This window comes from Panicum hallii, chromosome 4, assembly GCF_002211085.1.
Source record: "Panicum hallii strain FIL2 chromosome 4, PHallii_v3.1, whole genome shotgun sequence".
Lineage (NCBI taxonomy): Eukaryota > Viridiplantae > Streptophyta > Magnoliopsida > Poales > Poaceae > Panicum > Panicum hallii.
The window spans coordinates 29,577,165-29,593,056 of NC_038045.1; the positions used below are offsets into that span (position 1 = coordinate 29,577,165).

Consider the following 15,892-nt stretch of genomic DNA (forward strand, 5'->3'; position numbering starts at 1 on the left):
AGCTCCTGCATACGGTGGTCCATTCGGTGTGCCGGACTGGGACGACTGGGAGGGCGGCTCCGCCACTTGGTCGGAGTTGGTGGGCGGCGCCGCGCCGAGCCTGACATCATTGGTCCCTCCCAGACGTATGACGCTCCAGGTGCACAGTCCCAGGATGACCCGTTCACGCCTGCACCTCCTCTGCCTCGTCCTCACCGTGCTCCAGATGCATTTACGTACTCGGAGGACCACATACGCCGACGGGTTAGGACTAGGGGGGAGGACCAAGAGAGCGCGAGGTCCGGGACAGGCGGGGTAGATACTCCTGATTCGGTGGACTTTTCATATTTAAACTGTTTTTGTATGATACTATTTTCTTTTTAATTGGTTGATGTATTGTACTATCGTAATATTTGGATTCTACGTTGCAAAACATTATCGTTTAACCATCTTCATACGAGTTTTACATACAGCAATCTTCTTCGTAAAATTGAATTAAAATTTTATATGCGTACAAAAGAGTATGGCGAATAAATATTGTATTAGAAAAAAGTCTGAATTTCAAATAGTTTGTAAATCATAAATTCCAACAAAAAATAACAAAAAAATTAAGCAGGGAACATCCCGCCCACTGGCCGTGCGGGGTGCCTCCCGTCCTCTGACCGGGCGGGATTCCTTCCTCAGCGACCTCTTATTAGCGAAGAGGCTCTCGGGAGGGGCGTGGAAATATTTTTGGAACATCCCGCCCGATGGATGGGCGGGATGTCCCCGGCCCCACACCTCCCACCCGATCAACGGGCGGGAGGTACCTATTTTTCGAATTGTTCCCAACTAGCACCCTTTTTTCGAATTTTAATTTTTTTAAACCCTATTTTTTAAAAAAACTCGAAACAAAGGTGAGAATGAGACGCGGCAAGATTGATGACCGCTGCCGGCCGGTAGTGCTTCCGATCATTGCCGGCGCTCGATTCCGATCATGCCAGGCGGGACAGGGCGGTGCGACTGCCTCCCTTTACGTGGCACATTGGTGCCGTGCATTCATAAGGTTCGTGCTCTCACAGGCCCCAGCTTCTCGAAAATTCTGACCCAGCTTCTCGAAAATTCTGAACCATCAAGAGAGAGCCAGAGTGAGGTTTGCCGCCGGTGTGTTTAAACAAGCCGGGGGCGTCCTGGCCGCATCATCCACTTGGTCCCCCACGTGATCGGCGGATTGATGAAACGCCCAGGACCAGGAGAGGACGCAGCAGGCAGCAGCAGCCCGAATAAAGCGTGTCCGGGCCCGTGCGCGGCCGGCCACACATCACATGCGCCGCGCCACATCCGTCCTTGGATATTAGAAATTACTGCTGCACAGCCCGACAGCCGGCAACGACACCAGTAGCACCAGGGACAGCAATTTTTTTACCGTCCCGTTGCACCACTAGCCCAGTAGCTCTCCGCCAGCTTCTCGCTCACTCCGCCGCGGGCGAGATGCAAGCGAAGGCGGAGCAGCAGAGGCGCAGCCGCCTGCGGCAGCGCCTGCTGGGCCTCGCTGCCGACCTGCCGGTGCAGAAGCTCCAGCTCGCCGTCACCGTCACCCCGGCCGCGGCCTCGCTCCTCCCGGCGCTCGCCGTCGCCGCGCTCATCCTCCTCCTTGCCGCCGCGCGGCGCGCGCCGGCCCCGTCCTCCCTCGACGCCTACCGCTCCGGCGTCGCCGTCGTCGTCCCGCCATCGGCGCCCGGCGGCGGCACCCCTCGGGGCGCCGGCGCCGCGGCCGCCGCGCCCCAGGTGCCCCCGGGCTGCGACATCTTCCGGCCGGGCGAGTGGGTCCCCGACGGCGCCGCGCCATACTACACCAACCTGACCTGCCCGCTCATCCAGGAGCACCAGAACTGCATGAAGTACGGCCGCCCCGACACCGGGTTCCTGCGGTGGCGGTGGCGCCCGGCCGGCTGCGACCTCCCGCGGTTCGACGCCGAGGCGTTCCTCGACGCCGTCAGGGACACGTCCATGGCCTTCGTCGGCGACTCGCTCGCCAGGAACCACATGCAGTCGCTCATGTGCCTCCTCACCAAGGTATAGTTCGTATACGAGTAATTACTTACTTACTTATTACTAATGCGGCCAAAATTAATTAGTTCAATTCTATGTATTATTGACTCTTGTCAGATTAAAATGGATCCAATTCGGATTGTGATTTCTGCTGAATGGTGATGTCATTTGCTCGGATTGTTGGCAGGTGGCGTACCCCAAGGACATCTCCAAGACCGCGGATCCAGAGTTCCGGACGATGCACTACGAGTCCCACAACTTCACCGTGGCCATCTTCTGGTCGCCGTTCCTCGTCAGGGGCTACCAGCCGGATCCCGCCCGCCACATGTGGGCGATCCACCTCGACGAGCCGGACGCCGCCTGGGTCTCCGGGATCGCGGGCTTCGACCGCGTGATCCTCTCGGCGGCCAACTGGTTCGCCCGCCCGGCCATGTTCTACGAGGCCGGGCGCGTGGTCGGCTGCCACTACTGCCTCGCCCCGGGCGTCCCGGACCTGACGCACCGGCACTCGCTGCGCATGGCGTTCCGCGCGGCGCTCCGCGCGCTCACGGGGCCCGGGTCAGCGTTCAACGGGACGGTGATCATGCGGACGCTGTCGCCGACGTCGCACTTCGAGGGCGGGCCGTGGGACCGCGGCGGCGACTGCCGGCGGACGCGGCCGCTGGCGGCGAGCGAGGCGCGGATGGCCGGGCTGGACCTGGACTTCCACACGGCGCAGGTGGAGGAGTTCGCCAGGGCCAAGGCGGCTGCGGAAGCCGGCGGGAGGGCGCCGAGGCTGGTGCTGATGGACACGACGGCGGCGATGGTGCTCCGGCCGGACGGGCACCCGAGCCGGTACGGGCACTGGGCGCACGAGAACGTGACGCTGTACAACGACTGCGTGCACTGGTGCCTCCCGGGGCCCATCGACGCCTGGAACGAGATGCTGCTCCAGATGCTCCTGCAGGATCCATCCTGACCGTGATTCACGCGGCATGCGGACATCACCGCTGTGGCCCGTGTGCTTTTCTCCGATCGTTCTTGATCGTCGTCCGAGCTAATTGAGCATCCGAATTAACTAATGTGAACATGGTTTTTGGATAGTGATAATGCGCATATATAAGCGACAAACTGCTGGGTGACAAATACGTTCAGGCTGTCCGGCCAGTGAATGCAGTCACGCCGCTCGTACGTTTTTCCTGTACACGGTCGCAACTCGCAGGGCAATGAGGTCTCCCATATCTTCTTCACCTATGGGAAAACGAAATTCCCCTGCGACTGCGAGGAAGACCTGCGGCGGCGGCAGCAGCAGATGTTTCATCCCTTCTCCTGCTCGTCACGGCTCCTGCTATTTCTAACCTGCACCTGGCCTCCCTGAAACGGAACGGCATGTCCCATTTCGCCGGCCTGCGACAAGAGTTGGTGCCGGACCCGGCCGCGCCCTCACGACACCAGCGCCCAGCGGCACCTGCTCCGTGACGAGGGGCAAGTCACATGCCATTTTCTTTTCGAGACCAGGGCATGTCAGAGCCTCAGAGGCCTTCGTCTGGGACTCGCTCGCGCCCGAGCCGCCGAGCGTGTGTGGAAGTGTACTGCAAGCTCAGCGGTATCACGGTGGTTATGTATAAAGTACTTGTTATGCTGCTTAGTTCCTCGCAAAACAGAGCGGAGGATCAGTTTGCTTGCGCATAGATGGGCTGAAATTAAACCCATGGGAGTAATTACAGGTGGTAATGGATCATGATCTTAATACTCTCTTCATAATCCAACTTGGCACTTAATATTTTTAGCTCAAAATTATATAAAATTAGAGCCCGATCCTTTTAGAGCCCGACCTTTAAATTATTTAGGCTAAAATTAAGGACGTATACCACCCCTAGGGAGCAATAATTTTGAGATGGCCTACCTATTTATCTGCAACATAAAGCTCAAAACTTCTAGAAAAACATAAAGCCCAAGTCCTCATGATGAAACACATTATTGTTAGGTCAGGTCTCAAGCCACGATTATCTCGTGGAAATTCCCATTCCTATACATTTGGTGGACTATAGAAAAGGGATATGGGCATTTACAACAAACCACTTACATAGAGTGGAATCTTAAAATCTAAGTGAACTAAGAGGTGATTTTTGCAATGGGCATTTACAACAAACCACTTATATAGAGTGGAATCTTAAAATCTTAGTGATCTAAGAGGTGATTTTTGCATTTTTCTTTTATATATCACTACGGTATCCTCAAATCTACATTTTGTTATTGTACCCATTGGGTTGATGGAAAAAAAGGACCCCAAATCTCCAGTAAGGAATATGATAAATTCTAATACGTTCACTGACTCAAGTATGCAAATAGCCTATTCATCTCAAACCTCTATTGTTACTATTAGTATTTATGCACCTTCTTCTATCTACTTACTACTAAAATGAACGTAAAGGGTATTTGGTGCCACCCCATTTCGATCCGCCCTCTCCCAGCTCCCCCTCCCATCCCCCCACACCCCCCCCCACACAAAGTTCTAAAAATCTTGAGAATTTTGAAGTATGTGCTATAAATCAATATTTGACCATTTTTTATGGATATAATACTGTAGCAACCCTAGATTTAAAATAAAAAATCATCTAAAAACCTATGTTTGTTTTAAGGTAAGACGTTTAACATCAAGATAATATTTAAAAATCCTAAAAATTTTGGGTAGATAATATAAATCAATGTCAATCCATTTGCTAGGATCTTGCATCAAATCTACCATAGATTTGAAATAAAAATTCTTCCTGTAAAAGTTATATTTGAGTTTTCACTAAGTTCACTTAATAAGGCCACTCTTAGTGCACAGTTTCATTCATGTTACCAAGACTAGAGACTTGGTAACTATGCCCGCTGGGTGTCATAGGGATAAACTCCTCTCTCTCATCTGATAAAACTACTACATTGGGATAAACTCCTCTCTCTCATCTGATAAAACTACTACATTCTCTCTCTTCATAACGACCTCGCCAAGTTAGCATTTTTGTTGATGTAACATGGAATTTAATGCTCATGAAACTTCCAATTGAGAATGGCCTAAGTTGGTTTTCAAAAATTATGAATTTTTTTGAATACTTGATATAAGTCAACAATGACCCATTTTGCATGGATCTGGTACTCTAACACCTATTGTAGATTTGAAAGAAAAATTCTTCCTTAAAGCATTAATCGAGTTGTCACGCGAGTTGATTACGATTCAGATTTGAAATAAAAACTCTTCCTGGAAGCTATATTTGATTTCTGGCCTAAGCTATTTACCCGTAAGATGATTTCCAAAAATCATGGAACTTTTTACTGTATGCTCTAAAACAATAGAACTCATTTTTCATGGATCTGACATATAGCTATTTTAGATTTGAAATAAAGATTCCCTCCAAAAATCTATATTCGAGTTTTTAACAAAGTTATTTACCCTTGACATGGTTTTGAGAAATCAAGTAAAAAAATCAATTAATTCATGGTATTAATAGTAGTATATTTTATGAATTAACTCCTAGTATTGGTGTTATTGCTCAAGGCAAATTTGGGTATACAAATTTAGATAACTCATATTTAGTTCACATGAAAAAAAATTAATTTTTTATGGTTTAAAAATGGTTAGTTTGTTTATGAAGGTTCATGCGCAGTAGTAAGATCAAGGATGTTCTCATGTTGGACCAAAATAGATATCAAAATGCATTGAGAACAAAGCACGCTACTTTAATTGTGCAAAGCATAATGTTCACAATCAATCATGTTTTTCATGCTCTTCTTATTGCGTTTGAAAGTTTTTCGGCTTTGTGGCGATGGCAGGCAAAAACGTAGTATTTACGTAAAAGAATAATGTAACATATTACTAGTTTCCAGTAGAGTGCTTCAACTTCAACATTTTTATTTATATAAACGTGCGATAGAGCGCGTAATTGCAGGTGTGTGTGCATCCTTTAATGAAAAAGCGAAGAAAAATCATGTGTTATCGAGGAATGTTCTAGGAACTTTCTTTGGAATCCAGAAGGAAGGTGGAAGGACCATGCCATTTTTGAACCGCTGGTGAACTCAAGTTTTATTATGACCTTGGCAGGCCGGTCAAACATAACCGGAGCTAAAGGGAGAGCTACTGCTAGGCATGTTTACAGGTAGCCAGTGTCCAAGGTCTCAGATAACCCCACCTGTTTAGCACTTGGGACCTTTCTGCTTTACAGAACCAAGGAGGCCCCAAGAACTAACAGCTGGATCTCATAACCGCACGCGTGCAATCCACCATTACAGGTGGTGTTCGTCGCTGCTAATTACGTATACCAGTGTGGAACATTAATTCGTCGCTGCCATTTTCGGCATCAACAGATTCTGACTCCAGATTCCGATAAGATCATCACTCTTGAACGTTCATGAAACAGTACGGGAAAAATCTATATATGCCCATACACCAGTCATGAACAATGAATATTTCCATTCTGAATCGCTAATCTATTGTTACTTGTTAGTCTTGGGATCTGATTGCCAGAATGAAGTTTCATGAAATCAAGCTTCCATACCCCATCATCCATTGTGCCGTCCCCGCCGCCCTCCTCGCGACGTGCCTTTTGATCCTCGCCGTCGTGATCCTGCCCGACCACCGCGAGCCACTGCTGCCGCCGGTGGCGACCGACGACGGCCATGGCGGCAGCAACTTGTCGTGCAACATCTTCAAGGGCGAGTGGGTGCCGGACCCGGGCGCGCCGCGCTACACCACGGAGACCTGCCCCGTGATCCACGGCCACTACGACTGCGCGCGGTACGGCCGGCCGGACCTCGGGTTCGTCCGGTGGCGGTGGCGCCCCGCGGGGTGCGAGCTGCCGCGCCTTGACGCGGCGCGGTTCCTGCGCGCGGCGAGGGGCAGGTCCATGGCATTCGTCGGGGACTCGCTCGCCAGGAACCAGATGCACTCGCTGGTGTGCCTCCTGGCGCGCGCCGAGCGGCCGTCGCCGTGGACGAACGCGACGAGGCACGCGTACCGCTTCGGGCGGCACGGGTTCACGGTCGCGTCGTTCTGGTCGCCGTTCCTCGTCCGCGCCGTCGAGGCGGACCCGGACGGGCCGACTGGGAGCGGAGCGGGCCTGTGGAGCCTCCACCTCGACGAGCCGGACGCCGGGTGGGCGGTGCGCGCCGGCGAGTTTGATTATGTGGTGGTCTCGGCGGGGAGCTGGTTCTTCCGCCCGTCCATGTTCCACGAGCGCGGCCGCCTCGTCGGGTGTAACGGCTGCCTCGCGCCCAACGTCACCGACCTCACGCTCCGGTACCCGCTGCGGAAGGCGTTCCGGACCGCGCTCCGGGCGGCGGCGGCCGCCGCGGGCGCGCCCGGGCCTGGCGGCCGGCGCCGCGCCAGGACGGTGGTCGTGCGCACGCTCTCGCCGTCGCACTACGAGAACGGGACGTGGAACGCGGCCGGCGACTGCGAGCGGACGCGGCCGCTCGCGCGCGGCGGGTGGGAGATGAACGCGGTGGAGAAGGAGATGTACGCGATACAGGCCGGGGAGTTCGCCGCGGCGGCGGCGGGGAGGGAGGGGAAGGGGGCGAGGATGCTACTGCTCGACGCCACGGAGGCGATGGCGCTGCGGCCGGACGCGCACCCGAGCAAGTACCGGCTGTGGCAGCCCGACAGGTTCAACGTGTCGCGCGACTGTTTGCACTGGTGCCTGCCCGGCGCCATGGACGCCTGCAACGACATGCTGATCCACATGTTGCTGCACTAGAAACAGGCCCGATTCGACGAGTTGCCATTCTTTTGATGTTTGATTTCGGTACGCCGTTAGCAGTCGTAGAGTGTTCTACCATAAATCAAGCTGCAGCTGACAAACAATCACCGAGAATATGAGATTCCTGCTGAAATTACAAACAATCTCGTGGATTTTTAATTGTAATCGGTGAAGAGATAAAAGCAATACTAGAGACAATCTCGTTGGTGCAGCGGGTTGCGGGTAACCGGTGTGGGAAGCCTCAATATTAAGCTGCATGTGCAGAAATAAAAAATTAGATGCAATACGTATATGTTGATGTGCCATGCAGCTGCAAGCTGCTGATGTGCATGTCCATTTCAGTATTTGTCACTTGTGCTTCAGTCAAGTGATTTTTGCATGTTGGTGGTCAGCTTTGTGCAAAGCATGGATGATGGTCATGACCTGATGTAGTAATGTACATGTACTGATGTCTGCATTGCCTGCCATGTCCATGTTCATTCCATTTGAACATTTCAAATGATGTTGGATTGATTTAAGTAGAAACTGAATCTTGTATCATGCATCTGTTATATATGTGTTGTGGCCAAAAATTTGCAAGTATAATTTTGGTAAGTAAAATTAGAGCCGATGGAGGGTCTGGGGAAGGCCGATGCCGATGCCTGTTCTCCTTGAAGTGAAGGAGATCCGGTCCAGATCGTCACGAGCCGCAGTCAAAGATGATGTGGCATGAGTCAGGGGACTAGGATTCGGTCAAAGAGACATGTGGGAGAAGTTTGAATCGGACTGGAAGATGATATCAGCAGAAGATCTTGCGGGAGTCCGGTTTCCTTCTGTTTTATCTTGTAGATATAGTAAGTTTTCACTTTTGAGTCAAGTTTGTAACCAGTCGTATTCGACCTGGAGTCTTAGCACTGGACTATATATAGTAGACCTTAGGTTTTGTAAAGAATAATCATCAATTTAATACAACACTTTTTCCAGCGCTTCACCGAAACCCTAGGAGTAGAAGTAGAGTACTTTCTCGCCGAATTGTTTAGCAAGTAGGGCTGCATCCGATCGATCTCTGGCTTGTTGGTAAGTTCGCATTTATCAGATTATCTAGACTTTAGCTTCTGGCGTATCGCTGTAGTTTTGTCTAGTTCAATCTACCAAGTTATCAATCTCTATTAAGTTCTTACAAGGTTGCATCATTCGATCTCTTGCTGGTTCTCAATAGCTTTCATAATTTATCCAGTGGTAATCATCAAGTTATCGGCTTTATCTAATTTTTCTGCAGAACATCTATAGCCAATCTCTTCATTGATTATTCCTACCACCACTAAGTTGTCTACAATCATGAACTTCGTTGATTATTTTCCTACCACCAACACTGTTATCTCACGTAGTCTCGGTTAGGTCCGATCCTTGAGTGATGATGCCGGGACAAATCCTATCCGTTCGATGTGTCTGCCGGTCAACGACGACATGATTGGGGTAGCTTAGAGGTTTCCGTCGGCCTTATGGACGATTGTGGGCTTAATGCTAAGAATAGATTCTGACATAAGTTAATGCATCAGATATTTATGCTTAATTTATCATCCTACCGTTAGCGCTGTCTCCACTGGATCCGATCTAACTAATGGTGAGGATGAATTAAGTCTAATTAAACGTGTGCATTTAATTGCTAGGTTTTTATTTCTTAATCCTGCTTAGTTGTGGAATCGGCTTTATAGCTGATGAACATATTCATGTATCGGACGTTCTAGCCGATGCGTTTTCTCAAAACTGTTCGAAACTCTAGCCGATACGTTCCCTGTTATTTTATTGATTAAATTTCTTTTCCCTCATTAATTGCAGGTCAAATTGACTGGCACGCGCTGAACCCGATTTGCACGACCTGCACTGGAGATAAGCAGAACCCCCAGACCTTAGCGTGTCATGCTCTGCAAGATTTACTGTCCGATTTTTGCGGCAATAATATATTAAGCTTGCCAAAATCATTAGATAGCGAACATTTGCTGCTACCAATAGCAGTGAACGAACACATTATAGTGTTGCCGTTAGAGCGGAAGAGGAGGTCGGAGGATGGAGGGGGTTGCAACAGGAGGTAGGGGAGTGGCGCGGCGGCGAGGTGCCGCCGGCCGCGGGCGGAGGTCGCGCGAGGTCGGCGGCGGTGGGTTGGGAGGGGTTTAAGGTTAGGGATTTGAGTTTCGAGGTGGGCAGTGGCTGCCTTAGATGGAAGGTTGCCTGCAGCGTTAGGCCCGGCGGTGGAGGCGGATTGTGGGTGGCGGAGGCTGGGTGTCAATGGCGCTGCTGGCTAGGCAGTGGAGGATCTATAGTGGGCGGTGCCAGTAGTGGGGGCGCAGAGAAAGGTGGTTTGGAAGGGCGGGGGATGAAGTGGGAGCACAAGATGGGAAGAGCGGCATGGCTGCGAGTTGCCGCCGGTGTCAGTGGAGGCGGGTGGTGGTGGGGCAGCACGGTGGGGAGGAGCTAAGAAGGAAGAGGAATAAGAAGAGGAAGAACAGTAGTAGCGATGGCCGTTCAGTCGCTGCTAACAGTAGTGGCGAATGAGCGCCCAGCAGCGACCCCGCTTAACAAGCTTGCTCAACATCCTAATGAGCCGAGCTGAGCCTTTATCTAGCTAATTAAGTGAGCAAACACTACTACAGAAATACACTTTCCAAACACCCCATCACCGCCATTTTCAAAGTTGGTGGCCTTAGTCCTATGGAACCAGCTCTGATGATACAGACGGTCATCACCGGCGGTTCAAGCCACAAACTGGCAATCATCACCAGTTCGTAATATGAACCAGTGATGATGAACCTATGCAGTACAAAATCCCCACCCTCCTTCTTCCTCCCACCACCTTTCTTCTCCACCCCAACGGCCACACTTCTGTCATCCATTGTTGCAACTGGATTTTGCGGAGTTTCTATGAGGATTTTGCAAAAATCCACAAGGAAACTTCCCATTCTTGATGTATGGACTACACCAACTTGTTCTAAGGTTGTTGACTAGCAATTCATTTGATTCCTACCATTTTCTTTGAATTAACCATGCATTTTGTGATGAATTACTCATGTAGAGCTTTTTTTTCCTTCATTTTAGGACCATTCCTCATCCAAATTTTGTTGTTTGACTTCAACAACTTGTGCCAAGGTTAGTGACTAGCAATCCATTTAATTCATACCCTTTATCTTTGGATTAATAATGCATTTTGTAATGAAGTGATCACGAAGAGTCTCCGTCTTCATTTTAGGATCATTTCTCATCAAAAGTCCTCATGGAGGCTTATTAAATTTTAAGAGTTGGACTTCACATATTTGATTTCAAGGTACAAACTAGCTATTCATGGTAGATCGTTGTTAAAATTGTGATGATCGGGATGTAGAAACTCTTTCTTACTTTAGAGGGCATTTTTTAATTGTGATAATTGGGATGTAAAGGATCTTTGTTAATTTTGATGTTTGGGACATATACACATTTGTAGGGAACACCGGTCATGAAATTTAACATTTAGTTTAAATTATAATTTGAATTAGTTTTTTAAATTCTAGAATTCTTAGATTCATTTTCATGAATAATGAATTTAAAATCCATTATTTATAAAATTTGATGATGTAGGTATATGTAGGGAACACCGGTCATGAAACTTAACATTTAGTTTAAATTATATTTTGAATTATTTTTTTAAATTCTAGAATTCTTAGATTCATTTTCATGAATAATGATTTTAAATCCATTATTTATGAAATTTGATGATGTAGATAGTTAGATTATGATATTTATGAACAAACTTGATAAATTGAAAATCTATATGTAGAGATGATATTTTTGATTAAATTAAAATTCTAGAATTCTTAAATTCGATTTCATAAATAATGAATTTGAAGTCTATTATTCATGAAACCGGATGACGTAGATATACGTAGCATTCTTAGATTATGATCATGAACAAACTTGATAAATTGGAAATCTATATGTAGAGATGATATTTTTTATTAAATTAAAATTTTAGAATTCTTAGATTCAATTTCATGAATAATGGATTTGAAGTCCATTAGTTATAAAATCAGATGATATAGATATACATAGCATTCTTAGATTATTATATTCATGAATGGGGATGATCGCCAGTTTGTACCTCGAACCGGTGGTGATGGTATCCCCAACATCACAGGTTCCGGATCCGGCAGTGATAGCCTCCTATCAAAACCGACGGTGATGGCTATTTTAAACCGGTGGTGATGAAGGACGCTGGAGCAATGAAATCTAAATGAGCCGAGCCGTAACGATTGGGCTTGATCGAACTGCCTCGTTATCCAGCATTTCAGCTTAAGTTGTGTCCATGTATTAACACTGGTCATGGGTCGCTATGTATAGGTTGATAGGAGGCTACTCACGATGAAGACCCCCAGGCACCATCGTTTATCGAGGCACCAATTATCTACACGGAGCTAAAACATAAAAGATTGAGCCTTTCCCTTTCCCTTTGTTTACTCATTGATGTCATGTTGTGCGTCGCATCTCAGCTCGCCAGTTTTGTCTGTCTGCAAATCTGATGTAGCGTGATTGCCTAGTGGCTTGTAATAAAATCCAAAATGACGTACGTGCACGACCTGCTGTCAGAAGTCGGTCGTCTCAACTTGCATCGTTGCGCAATGAGTGGATAGTTTAATATCCCGTCGATCAGTTTTCTAACTGCTCCATCAACATATAGCAGCGGTACGTTTCGCAGGTTCCCGGTGTGGCTGAAACGGCTCCGGCTGGACGGTTCCCTCTGCGAGTGAAATGGCTCTAGCTGTAGTATCTTTTATGGAGCGGTTTCTCCGATGGAGCTGAAACTGTTTTGAAAAAATTTTACCCGCAAAATAGCTTGTTCAGTTGTTTAGTTGTTTAAATAGATCAAATGTCCGTAATATCATTATTTTTTCTATTTTTTTCTTTTTCTTTCTATTTGTTTTTTTTCTTATTTTCTTTCTTCCCATTATCTCTCCTCATTATCCCCTTCTTCCCCGCATGGGCCGGCCCCCTCCCACGCCTCCTGCTCGCGCTGCTGCCCTCCGCTACTGCCTCGGGCTCGCACCACCACCCCCGTCGGCACGCCGCCCCAACCTCAGGCCTCCTCCATGGCTCCGCATCACGCTCGTGCGCCGGCGCATGCTGCCTTCGCCTCGGCCCTCCGCCTCAAGCTCACACCTGCGGTCGCCTCGTCCTCCACCTCGAGCTCGCGCCGGCGGCCTCCTCGTCCTCTGTCTTGGTCTCGTGCCGGCTGCCGCTGCCGCCTCCTCCTCCGCCTCGGTCTCACGCCGGCGGCCGCCTCCTTCTCCGCCTCGGGCTCGCGCCGGTTGCTGACACCTTCGCATCGGGCTCGCCCCCGGCAGCCTCTGCTCGTGCCGCGGGCCTCCACTCGCGCCATCCGGAGGTCAAAAAGGCAAGTGAGGCAGAGGAGCTGTGCGGAGCCGGACGGAGCCACGTTTTCTGACTCCCGCTCATCCAAACCGCTCCAGTCATTGTGTTTTCAGGGGCTCCGGCACAGAAGCAGTTCCCGGTTCCACTGTTTGGCTGGGCTCTATGAGAAGCCGGTTTTGGAGCCACTCAAGAAACCTTGCCAAAGGGGCTCTAGTACTCTTACTGTCCTATCATAACAAGACAAGTGGTAGTGAATTGTTGTGAATAAAAGAATGCATATTATCATTGCACTTTCTTTTTCCCAAAGGAATGTCCATCCAAAGATATGGTTGAAATATTTTCCCTCCCTTTGGTCGACGACCTATTAGCAAGCGTCAAGGAAGAAGATGAAATGCCATCCTCTTTCTAAACGGGCATATTGCTATGAATCAGAATATCAGATTGGATCGTACTATTTGTGTGGTTACTGTTGATGGCATGCATACCTAAGGTATGATTAGGTAATTTAAGAGAGCAAACACACAACTATCTCAAAGAAAAAAAAACAGCTGCACCATTCGTTTTCTTCCTTGTACTTATCAGTAACTCGCATGTACAATACAAATAAACCCTATGCTTTACTGTGCTGATGTGATGATAATGTCCACGTCGGCCTCCTCTTTGGTTTCTCCTAACACTTGAACACTATATCTCGGTGTCTGTCTCCATATCCAAAGCAAGAGGAATTTCACATTATCCATGGAGACATGCAAAGCCTGTCCGTGCCCGGGCAGTTCCTCTGATCCATCCATAACCTTTAGTCTCTAGATACAACAATGTTACTGTATGCTAGGATGACGAACGCAACCGAGATCCTCTCCGTGGTGCTGCTCATCGCCGGCGTCTCCCTGATGCTCGTCGTCCACATCCTCGTGGTCTTCTGGGCGCTGCGGCGCGGGCTCGGCTCCCGCGGCACCTCCCACACCACTACTGACGAGGAACGCGGGGCGGGCGGCGGCGGGGGGCTATCGGCCGGCGAGCTCGGCGCGCTGCCGTGCCACGTCTTCAAGCAGGCCGAGGCCGCGGACGGCGCCGAGGGCGGGGACTGCGCGGTGTGCCTGGAGGCGTTCGAGCCCGGCGACCGGTGCAGGCGGCTGCCGCGGTGCGACCACAGCTTCCACGCCGAGTGCGTGGACTCGTGGCTGAGGAAGAGCGGCGCGTGCCCCGTGTGCCGAGCCGACGTGGTGGACCGGCCGCCCAAGGGCTAGCCCAAGGCCGCGGCGGCGGCGCCAGGGGCTCTGGAGATGGCGGAGAGGACAAGCCCGGCCGCATTGGGGATCGTTGCTGAAAGATAGCCGAAGGTATGGCACTCGATGGGGGTGTTACATAGTTGCACTGGAGTTGTGTTGTTTGTGCAAATAGCCTGTACATATATCATGTTGTATGTATTTCTCTTCGGATTTGCTATTCTGATGGTGGAGGAAAGATTGGCACTCGATCAACACGAAAATATCTATTATCCGGTTTCTCATATACAGAGGAATAGGTTCATTCATGAATTACCATCCATCTTCTAGACAAATGCAAGCCTACTTTTATACAAGGAAAAAGTCCATTCGACTCCCCTCACCTATTCACTTGGTCCATCTCACCTCCTCACCAAAATATTGGCTTAATTTACTCTCTCCTTCGTATTGTACTAGATTATTTAGTCCTTAAGCTGGATTAATTGCCATCCGGTTTTGCCGACATGGAGCGGTTTTGACTGATTGTAATTTGCTTTGACGCGTGACGCGGAATATCTGGGCAATAGCCGAACCGCAGCAAGTGGCCAGAACCAAACCGCAAGGTCTTTAGTCTCTTCCGCCTAAGCTAATTGAGCGAGTCCACACTGTTAGCGACTGTTGTGTTTAGCCTTAATTAGCTTCAGTTTCTTTTTCAGTTTCGCATGCACTTTGCCTATATATCTGTATGCACTTTGCCTATATATCTGTAAACTCTTATGATTAATGTATTCACGTCTTCGTAGTATCATTTGCGTTTCTTTCGTGAAACCTTACCGCTTCCGCTTCTCCCTGCCCATGGCCGACGACAACCCGGCTGCCGCGGCGGCCGCCGCTGCTCGCGCTGACGAAGCGCGTCTCGCCGATCAGGCTGCCGCCGCACGTCGCGCCCAGGCCGAGGAGGCTGCTGCTGCGCAACGTCAACTTCAAGACGAGGGGGCTCGTCACGAGCTCGTCTTGGCTGCTGCGCGCCGCCGCCTCCAGGAGGCTGCTGACGCCATGCGCGCCGCCGCTACCGACGGCTCCGTCCACGACCACGAACCGTCCGATGACTCCGGCGATGACGCACCCGACGCCGATGCTGTCTCAGACCTCCACACCCAAGCTTTGGGCGTTCTCAACATCTGTGCACTCATTCCGGTCGTCCTCGACCTGAACATCCCATCGTTCTCCAAGTGGCGGCACCTCTTCCTCCTCGTCCTTGGCAAGTACGCCCTCGCCGACCACGTGCTGAGCGACGCCGTCTTCCCCAACGTTCCTCATTGGGTTCGCATGGACCTCCATGTTCTCACATGGCTCTACGGCTCCATCACGTCGGAGCTGTTCGAGATCGTCTCCTCTCCTTCGCCGTCCGCTCGAGTCGCGTGGGTCGCCCTCGAGCAGCAGTTCATCGGCAACCGCGAGACCCGCATCCAACTCGTCGACACCGAGTTCCGCACGCTGTGCCAGGGTGTTCCCTCCGTCACCAAGTACTGCCGGCGCATGAAGACCCTCGCCGACTCCCTCGTCGAGCTTGGCGAACCCGTC

At 50.1% G+C, this 15,892-nt stretch overlaps 3 protein-coding genes across 3 annotated transcripts; all 3 read left to right on the forward strand.

Moving 5' to 3' along the window:
- Window positions 1-1,242: 1,242 nt before the first annotated feature.
- Window positions 1,243-3,136, forward strand: LOC112889974 (protein trichome birefringence-like 19). The gene is made up of 2 exons (XM_025956790.1): window positions 1,243-2,034; window positions 2,198-3,136. The coding sequence occupies exons 1-2, from the start codon at window positions 1,450-1,452 to the stop codon at window positions 2,966-2,968; spliced, it is 1,356 nt and encodes a 451-aa protein (XP_025812575.1). The 5' UTR covers window positions 1,243-1,449; the 3' UTR covers window positions 2,969-3,136.
- Window positions 3,137-6,379: 3,243 nt separating this feature from the next.
- On the forward strand, window positions 6,380-7,925 carry LOC112890054 (protein trichome birefringence-like 19). The gene has a single exon (XM_025956884.1). It carries the CDS (start codon window positions 6,498-6,500, stop codon window positions 7,722-7,724), a length of 1,227 nt encoding a protein of 408 aa, XP_025812669.1. The 5' UTR covers window positions 6,380-6,497; the 3' UTR covers window positions 7,725-7,925.
- A 5,793-nt stretch (window positions 7,926-13,718) lies between these two features.
- LOC112890216 (E3 ubiquitin-protein ligase EL5-like) lies at window positions 13,719-14,615 on the forward strand. Its single transcript, XM_025957115.1, has one exon. The coding sequence runs from the start codon at window positions 13,919-13,921 to the stop codon at window positions 14,348-14,350; it is 432 nt and encodes a 143-aa protein (XP_025812900.1). The 5' UTR covers window positions 13,719-13,918; the 3' UTR covers window positions 14,351-14,615.
- The last annotated feature ends 1,277 nt before the right edge of the window (window positions 14,616-15,892 follow it).

Bases quoted from the DNA above. Each gene is read 5' to 3' on its own strand.
- LOC112889974 (XM_025956790.1), top strand. From the start codon at position 1,450: ATGCAAGCGAAGGCGGAGCAGCAGAGGCGCAGCCGCCTGCGGCAGCGC. The intron at 2,035-2,197 runs GTATAGTTCGTA...GATTGTTGGCAG, and splicing joins TCATGTGCCTCCTCACCAAG to GTGGCGTACCCCAAGGACAT.
- LOC112890054 (XM_025956884.1), top strand. From the start codon at position 6,498: ATGAAGTTTCATGAAATCAAGCTTCCATACCCCATCATCCATTGTGCC.
- LOC112890216 (XM_025957115.1), top strand. From the start codon at position 13,919: ATGTTACTGTATGCTAGGATGACGAACGCAACCGAGATCCTCTCCGTG.